Source organism: Protopterus annectens, chromosome 15.part0, assembly GCF_019279795.1.
Source record: "Protopterus annectens isolate FY-2018-M chromosome 15.part0, PAN1.0, whole genome shotgun sequence".
Classification (NCBI taxonomy): domain Eukaryota; kingdom Metazoa; phylum Chordata; order Ceratodontiformes; family Protopteridae; genus Protopterus; species Protopterus annectens.
In genome coordinates this window covers 674442352-674452351 of record NC_056749.1, presented here as the reverse complement: position 1 = coordinate 674452351, position 10000 = coordinate 674442352, and the positions used below count along the sequence as shown (strand labels likewise).

Sequence of the window (10000 nt, the reverse complement as noted above, 5' to 3'; positions counted from 1 at the left end):
CGTACACTGACATGTTGTATGTGTATGTTGTAGTACTATATTATAACAAGGTGCAGATTGATATCATGTCGTATGTGTATGGTGCAGTACTGTATTATTATAAAATATACATTGATATCATGCCATATGTGTATAGTGCAGTATTGTATTATAATAAAATGTACATTGATATCATGTCATATGTGTATGGTACAGTACTGTATTATAATAAAATGTACATTGATTCATGTCATATGTGCATGGTGCAGTACTGTATTATAATAAAGCGTAAAGCGTGCAGTGATATGTTGCATGTGTATGGTGCAGTACTGTATTATAACAAAGTGTACACTGACATGTTGTATGTGTATGTTGTAGTACTGTATTATAACAAGTGTTATAACAAGGTGTACACTGATATCATGTCGTATGTGTATGGTGCAGTACTGAATTATAATAAAATGTACATTGATATCATGTTGTATGTGTATGGTGCAGTACTGTATTATAATAAAGCGTACACTGATATGTTGCATGTGTATGGTGCAGTACTGTATTATAACAAGGCGTACATTATGTTGTATGTGTATGCTGCAGTACTGTATTTAGTGTACATTGATGTTGCATGTGTATGGTGAAGTGCTGTGTTATAATAAAGTGTATATTGATATGTCGCATGTGTATGGTGTAGTGCTATATTATAATAAAGTGTACACTAATATCATGACATATGTGTATGGTGCAGTACTGTATTATAATAAAGCATACATTAATATGTCGTATGCGTATGCTGTAATACTGTATTATAATAAAGCGTGCATTGATATGCCATATGTGCATGCTGCAGTACTATATTATAATAAAGCATACATTGATATGTCATATGACCTTCTCCTTTCCACTATTTTCCATTGCCCACTCCAGCTACAGCTGCACTGTGCATGTGTGTGTCCCTGCTCCATTATGAATGAAGTGTAAGACATAGCACTATTTACTGTCATTCTACAAATGGACGGAGTAAAAGTACCATTTACTGTCACTCTAGAAAGAGACAGAGTAAATAAAGCAATCTACAGCTCTTCTGCTTTAAGTTTTGCAAAATAATTGCAGGAGTCTATTCCAAGGGCTTTCCTCTGTTTTACAAAATGTTTCAGTTTATAAATGCTATCTCCATGGTAGTACTGATGTACCCAACAAAAATAGAATCCTCTAAGGGCAAGGTACCTGTTAAACTAACAAAAACCAAATGCAAAACAAAGGTACAGGTACTCCACGACAATCGAAGCCAACCAGTCTGTGTAAAAAATCCTTTATTTGGGAACAGTAAGCGCTTTCGCGTCTACAAGGGACGCTTCATCAGACTTGAATAAAAACTTAGAAAACAGTCTCATTAAAATACTCAAAGACTTGATCACATGGACCAATGACTACAAAGTCACAATCATAAAAGAATTACACCTAAAAAATATATATACATTGTCTGTATAACAAAACCTATAGAAACTAAGCTACTAAAAACTATCTTTTCAAAAAACATACATATTAAAAAACATATGAAAAACATCCTTAAAAAAGTTTTATTACAAAGAGCACAAATACACATCAACTGTGTTTGAGTGCGCGGTCCCTAAGAAAAGGTTTTAAAGTAACTCTATCATTGAGGCCATGCCCAACATCTGCCTGCAGTTTAATAATCCATTTACTCTCTTCCTTCTCTGTAAAATTGCCAATGTTCCCTAATCTCATGGAGGTGTGTATTAATTCCAGAACTAAGAACTCAAAATTATGTCTAGTGCCTTTCAATAAAACATGCTAGTGCATTGGTTTCATTTTCTTTGTTAATAGCATACAAATGCTCCCTAATTCTCTCTCTAAGAGTCCTGTTTGTCTTCCCTACATAAAACATTTTACATACAAATAATGCAATCTACAGCTCTTCTGCTTTAAGTTTTGCAAAATAATTGCAGGAGTCTATTCCAAGGGCTTTCCTCTGTTTTACAAAATGTTTCAATTTATAAATGCTATCTCCATGGTAGTACTGATGTACATAGAGATAATCATGGGATTTGTGAGCTCCAACTTGCAGGTGCACGATCATCTGCCATCTCTGGAATTTAAGATAACAACCTAATATGGAGGTATGTTCTTCCCAATGGTCACTCTCAAAAGGCACGAGTAGTGAATTCTGAATCCTGACACCCAGAAAAATCAAAGCTGTTAAAACACTTTCTTTCCAGCTAGCCCATGGAAGTTTTGGCTTACTCTCAAGCTATCACAGCTGGACTTGCTGACTTTACTTCAGAAGCTTATTGTTATGTTTAATCACTGACTGAAAACATATATCATTGAGAAATTTAAGAAATCAAATAAACTTAAGGTTGGTACTACATTTGAACAGTGAGTTTTATGGCCTTGCATGACTACTAGGAAATAGGGAAACAAATCTGATGAAAATTATCCACTTTGAGATGTTCATCTGCACATTCTCTGTGGTTAAATATCATAAACCACCAGCATCATGAGGACTACTAAAATACCTCCATTGCTAGTAAGTCAGGAAGTACAATCTCTTCATAAATGAGCCCGGACTCATTTTTGCTGTCACAAGGTGCTGAGATATGAAGCCAGAAGGCAATATAATTTAATGAGTTAAGCAAAGAGTGGCAAATAAGTTGCACTCTAATGAGTCTGAAACTCCTACTCTAATTATGGGAGTTCAATTCTTACAATATCCACTTTTGGAACTATATGAATCTGAGGAAGATATTGGTGTAGATTGATAATGTTAGGTCAGCTCTGACTGCAGGCACATGTTGAATGGGTCATAAAAACAACATGGATTAAATAAAGCATTACAAAATGCAGACAGTCAACTTTTATATATAAATGTGATGCAGCTACAGAAAGCAATTGTATCACAAACTTTCCACAAGAAAGTGCAATCAGCACCTGTAAATGGATTAAAACAAGCTCAAAACTGAGAAGCTGGGGTTCTCTTTATTGCTACAGAAGACAAAAATAAATAAGTACCTGTGCTTTCTGCAATGGAGCCATCCGACAGCAAAGAACAGCAGTGCACTTTTGGCAGATCTGTAGGAAAAGCATTCTGTGCTGAGTGGACTGGCGATCGTCCTCTGGATTTAGAATTAATGACAATGTCGATCCATCAATGATCAAACCATATTCTTTCACTGACATCCAACTTCTAAAAACCAAAAAAGAAAATGGGTTTCAGATTTTTTAAGATTATTTTTTTCTTTTTTCAAATGCTCGTCATGAGTGATCTCATTCCCTTCCTCATTTCTTCCTCAGTGCAGACGCACTGCGCCTCATGCTGCGTTCTTAGTTCTACTACAATTCTATATTAACTTACCGTAGTATTTCTCAACAAATATATTTCACGTTATTGTAAGTTTGTATATCTATGCTTGTGTAAGTCCCAGTGTTACACCAAAGATGGGAAACCTCACAATGAGAAGACCACTACTGACGAATGTCTCCTAACACTTTAAACTGTATCACCCACAAGAATAGCACCAATGCAAGAAATCCGCAAAGGCTTCCCAGTGTGGATAACCAAAGACATATTTCTGACTATAATTGTGTCAAGAGTGCTCAGTCCTATCATTCAAGGGTTTGAAACCACAATGAACCGTGATCAGCATGTGCATGTAATGAATGCATACTATTTTACACTAACACATAACACTGCACTTCACAAAATACTATGCAAAAAATACAGAAACAATAGAAATGAACGCATGGTGGTAAGGATTCAAAACTGTTTGAGCCAAAGAACAAAAGCAGTGAGGACAACAGGTAGTATAGACTGTGTTATTTAATATAGGTGGCTTCTTGGTCATTGCATTCTTCAAGCCTTGGTACGGAGGAGGCCAGACTTGTTTCATCTCACACAAAAGTTAAAAGGCAGGATGAGGAAAGCTAGGATTACAAAATATGCATATAACATACAAGTGAAGACAGTTCACTGATGCACTTTACAGCATACAGTACAAAAATCCATGTGGTTACACAAATGAAAAGGCACTAGACGTGGAAAAAATGTTAATGTTCAGAAAAATAAGATGCAAAGAGACAACTGGATAGGAAATGAAAGAGAAACAGAGCTCTGAAATAGAAGGGGGCAATAAAATGAAATTTGAGAAACAAATTAAATCTGTACAGAAACATCAATAGTAGCAAAACTGCATTTTAAGACAGATATTTTCTTATGACACTGAAGCACTGATGCCATTAATTGCATACTTAGTAAAAACTACATTAGGATATGATAGTTCTGTGCAGGTACTCCTTAAAAAAGATAAGTTTTAAAGGAAGTACATGACATGGAATAAAAATTAAGAGGGCTACAGGACTGATGGTCTTTGAATATATGCTAGAATATTCAAGCATGATTTCTACTGCTGTATAAGGTGCATAAAACTCAACTCATACATGAAAATGTAGATCTAAAAGTAGAACAGAAAACTCAATCTCTTAAGGAGACCCTCCATCAGAATTCACAGGCCAAAATGACGGCTAAGTATTACAACTGTTAGCTGGAGGATTGCTGAAAGGTGGAATAAACCCTCTACTGCACATCAAACAAACAACGTTATGGAAGATAAAAAGGGTATAGGCAAGATACATGTTCTTTTCTTTGCTTATAAAAAATAAAATGAAAACTTTGTTTAATTTTGTTTAACTGCAAAACTACCCCAAATAGTCACTTTGCATCAGAATGTTCAGCAAGTCGTATAAATTGCTGACAACTCATAATCAACTACTTCCTACCCTGTTGTAGCCATTAACATTTCCTAATGAGTTTTGCCTGAGTCCAGGACAGCAAGTCTACAATTTAAAGCAGGACATAAAATATAATTGCTGTCTCAAAAGGCACATATTGTGCTACTATGAGTAAACTAGGACTATTCATTGCTGTTTTCCAAGATACAGGCCACTGTATGCAAACATCAAGCTGAATGCTGGGTTGCAGTCTTAGGACAAAGTGCTTTGAGAAGAGATTCCAGATGCACTGCCCTTCTGAATAAGAGTGTGCCTATTCAGACAGGGACAGGATTCTGATTAATGACAGTATATAACATGCAATTAATATCCTAGCTGCAGTCCAACTCAAACAGGGCCAGCCATCAAGTCATACGTGTTAAAAACATATAGTTGTAAGCATTTTAATTACAAAAAGTCCTCTTCTCTTGAGGTGTAACAGTAATAGAGCTAATCATACAATGAAAAGAGTGTAGGGATGCACAGAAAACATTATTTTATGTAAAGATATTCTCCTTCAAAGAATAGCAGTTACCTGCATCAAAATCAGATGCTTGATTAGAGGGAATGTTCTACATTATAAAATCAAAGAGTTAAAAAAAAAAAAAAACGCTAACGACACAAAAACATGCATAACTGCATAGCAAAATATGTATGTATGTGTGACACTTTTAAATATTACACTTCAGCAGGTGAAATGTCTCATATCCTCTTACTTTCTGGAACCTTGTCTGTGGTTTGTTATTCCCTGCATTAGAGTTTTGTGAAATTCCCTGAGTAACTCATGCAGCCGTTCTTCTTTCCTGTCAACATCTCCAGTAGTTTTGGTTGTCAGCTCTAGTAGTTCTGTATCATTCCGGAAAAGTCGAGAGGCATAGCAAGTTGATTTGGCAGTTTCCATTTTGTCTCCTGTCAGCACCCATACTTTTATGCCAGCTTCATGTAGTGCTTCAATAGTTTCTGCAGCCTGTTCTTGGAGTCTGAAATAACACAAATTTTTAGATACTTATCCTGTTGAATATTCCTTTCTCATTCAATGTTACAATTAGTCTTTGTAAGAACAATACATACAACATATCACAATATACAACTGGAAACTGAAGGGGTCAGAACTAGAGTGCTTTCAGTATGTAATTTTCAGTCTGCCAAGATCATTGCAGCTCCTACTTAATACAATCACCTTTAAGTTCTGACAACCTCAGGAGAAAACTTTGCAATTTCAATTAAATGTTTTATCTGTGGAAAATGACTCGCTTAAGGCGAACTTAACGGATGAAGTACTTTACCTGCACAAACTCTTAATCCACTCTGCCAATGTGTCCCTTTTTATCCATTACACAAGAAGCTGCACATTCCAATAATTTCTAGTGGAATTCCATGTGAAATCCCTTTAGGGCACATTATTTTGTCCTTCAGTTACATTTAATTTTACCGGAAACCCTCCTTTGTGAATAGTGAATACTGCCTCCTGCATCAAGAATGAAGTCTGGTTTATGCACCTTTATTCTCATCCTTACTAAACAAACAGCAAAATAACTTGATTAAACATTCCCTGCATTTTCACTGGAATCTCCTGCTTACTTCTTCCATTTATTAAATCTTTTTACCCCCCCCCCCCCAATTTTTTTACTTGACAGTGTACCTCTAAAAATTCTTTCTACTTTCCTTTCAAAGGGACACATCTCTTCCTTCGTTTGAGATATTGCTATTCTGGCTGCTTTAGTCACCGCTTTTATTTTTATCTGGTACAACTTTCCATTCTAAAATGCAGTGGATGAGCAGAAGAAAACAATGAATCATCCTTTCATTACACCAAGGTGAGAGTGACCTGGGTCGTTTCCACTTCCATGATGCACAGGAATAAAACCCAGCATGACACGCGGATGACCCAGGAATGTGTAGCAGCTAAGCATTGGACAAGCTGGATGGGGAGGGAGGGACTGGGCAGCCAATGCCAGGATACTCATCCTGGGAGAAGTGAAGCAGCTGTATCCACTGTGGTTCTGACACCTGATGGAGAGTTGATTGTATGATATTCTGACTGTGGATGTGTAGCTGGCTCCCCCAAACTGTGTTCATGAAGTAGCGTTCAGTGGATTTTGTGTGTGTGTGTGTGTGTGTGTGTGTGTGTGTGTGTGTGTGTGTGTGTACATGCATATGTAAGAGGAGAGGCTATGGTGAAAGCTTAACAGGCTTGTACATATGCAACTTTACACTTCATCCACCAGGTGAAACAGTTTGGCCTTATCTAGAAAACCACACACATCCTGCAAATGTTATCGAATGGAAAACAGTTATAGTTATAGAAATAAAATTCCCCTCTCAGGTGGTAATGTAAGATGCTAACTTCAAGCAGGAATGGGGAACTAACAGGCCAATACAGAATCCATTCTATGGGGGAAATGGGCTCAAAGGTCAGGGAAGTCTGAGAAAAAAAGAAGTTATGTCTTACCATAATGTTCCATCTGTGTTGGAGATCTTTATTCATTCATTACTATTAGGACTTTGGTTCCGACCTCGGAACCAACATGGCCATTACCAAGCTTGCGCCAGCCAAAAACTCTCAGCTAAGACCTACCCACAATGCCCCTCTCATAGTCTCATCAGATCGAGTTTGCCCACCATTATGGTATAGAAGTAATAATAGTGATAGTAGGAGGCTCTGTCTTAGCAGATACCTTAACTTATAAAGAAATCCTAAAGTCTACCTGGAGTCCAGGCAGGGGGAAGGAGGGCAGGAAGTTATGAATGAATGAAGATCTACAACACAGATGGAACATTATGGTAAGACATAACTTCATCTGATGTTGTAAATCTTCATTCATTCCTTACTGTTAGGACCAAGTCCCCAGCTACTTGAGTCCTGGGTGGCCCTAAGGAAGGACATTCCTGAGCACTACAGAACCAAAAGATGCTTGTCCCCTGGAGGCCAAATCCAATTTGCAATGAGTGATAAAGGTATGAGGTATTGCCCAAGTAGCTGCTGCGCAGATATCATCCATAGAGGCTCTGGAATAAAAGGTCACTGAGGTAGCTAACGATCTAGTAGATTGAGTCCTTATTCTGGAAGACAAGGACAAAAAAAAAAAGAACAAAGGACAAAAGACCTACCAAGGTAGTGGTTAGGGCTTAGTCAGGAAAGAACAAGTAGAGATAGGAAATAACTTTAGATGACAAAAAAAAATGTCTTACAAAACACTAGAGAGTCGATAAAAAACACAAAAAAGCTAACACTTAGCTGAGAGAAGGTTTGGCAGTCTGACGAGGAAAGCGGCAAATGAGATCTGGAGAGACTATGAGAGGGGCATTGTGGGTAGGTCTTGGCTGAGAGTTTTTGGCTGGCGCGAGCTTGGTAACGGCCATGTCGGTTCCGAGGTCAGAACCGAAGTCCTAACAGTAAGGAATGAATAAAGATTTACAACATCAGATTGTTCTGCTTCAGTCCTCTGTTCCTAATGTACATCTATAAATTTCTTCCTGAGATAGACTGGGAACTGTGTGCCATCTTACAATCACACAACTTCTACGACTATTAAAAAAAAACAAACCCAGAAATAAGCACTGTCGGCATGTCTGTTTTTACTGATTTATTCATTCAAGTTTAATTCACAAGTTCTAGGTCATTTGGTAATTGACCACTATGTCAAGGATCACACAACTGCAGTAAACCCAGTGAACATATCACAGAAACACTCTTCTTAAGTGTTTCTTTGAAGGGGAAAGCCCCAAAAAGCTAAGGAGACTTCGCTCAACACTCCCCAAATATGAACACAATCGCAAAAAAGGGTTGCAGTAGTAACAATACTGAATGGTTTGGCTGCACACAACTAGTCTTTGATGAGGAAGTGACAATACCATCAAAACAATGAATACAGATTCAGTACAATTGTGCTTTGAAATGGCCATGGCCGGATTTTCACCTATAATCTTCCGATTCGAAGTCAGACAGTTTATCCATTTAGCTATGTAGCTTCAGCTTTTTCTACTATACAACAGACTACACAACCAACACAAAAGAAGAGGTATGTACTGGTCAAACAAGGCAAGATGAGAGCACAGTCAGACACAATGATGTTTCTGAGGTACTAAAATTCATTAAAGTGACCTGAAGGAAATGTATTCCATTCCTTTTTGAAAAATTCATTAGCTCTTACAGCTAAACATCTTTGTGCTCTTAACTAGCGATGTGGTTTAAGCATCTCATTTAATGTTCTAACAACTTGGGGCAAATACACAAAGAACCTTTTGACAAACATCCTATGCATATAGGTGCTTGCATCCACATGTGCAAGTACACAAACACACACCACACTGCACTTTGGATCACTCCCAAAAAACATACAAGTTCAGAAATCTATTAAGGATAAAGCCCCACAAATGTAGACTGATAACTGATTTATCATGGCAGGATAGTAATTTTGTCTTACAAACTCTGTCATTCATGACACACACACATATACCATGAATTTGTACAAGCCGAGGAAAGAATATTATCTAAGATACCATGCTAATTCTACTCACTTGTCCTCTACAGCAGTAGCCCCGATTAACTGCATGTCTGTTTCTATGGTATCATAGACTTCTGACATCTTTCTGTCTCTTTCATGAAGAGCCAGTTTTGCTTCATTTAGCTGGGAGTCCATAACATTATATTCATCTTGCTCAAGTTCTCTGTAGGCCACACAGAGGGTTCTGTAACCATCCTTTACAAATCGACATAAAATGAGAGTAGAAATGCCACATTAAAAGTGCAAAGAAATTGAACCAGTAAACAGAGTATTAAAAAACTGTAAAACTTCTACACTTAGCAGCTCCATTTAGAAATGTATCACCTCTATTTTTTCTGAAAGACAGATATACATATATTTTAGAATTGTTTTTCAAGTAGATAGAATAGAAACATGCTAACTGATATATTTTGCAATTTCAATACATACACTCTTCATACTATTCAAAATTATACCTTGTCTTAAAGCCTGGTTCCTTATGTTTGTTTACAGCATACAATTATATTTGTTGGAGCTATTCCCCCTAGGCTTCCACTGAAAATGGGTTATTACCCAGTCATACCTTGCAGCTTAAAAAAATGCCATTAAATAAATATAAATACATTTTATGCAGGATAAAGTTTATGAAGAATCATTTCTGTCCACTCATCCTCAAACTATCATTCTCTCCAAGTAAAAGCCTTAAGTACATGGATGGTTCTAGCAATTCCTATCAGCAGAGACATCAG

At 37.1% G+C, this 10000-nt stretch overlaps 1 protein-coding gene across 4 annotated transcripts in view; it reads right to left on the bottom strand.

Moving 5' to 3' along the window:
* ATP11C (ATPase phospholipid transporting 11C) overlaps window positions 1–10000 on the bottom strand; it is a 1720948-nt gene that overhangs the window by 287443 nt on the left and 1423505 nt on the right. For all 4 annotated transcript variants that reach the window (XM_044057530.1, XM_044057531.1, XM_044057529.1 and 1 more), the window contains 3 exons: window positions 9286–9467; window positions 5481–5744; window positions 3010–3184 (listed from right to left, as the gene is read on the bottom strand). In XM_044057530.1, coding sequence (XP_043913465.1) covers window positions 3010–3184; window positions 5481–5744; window positions 9286–9467 — 621 coding nt within the window. The remainder of the gene's footprint in view (window positions 1–3009; window positions 3185–5480; window positions 5745–9285; window positions 9468–10000) is intronic.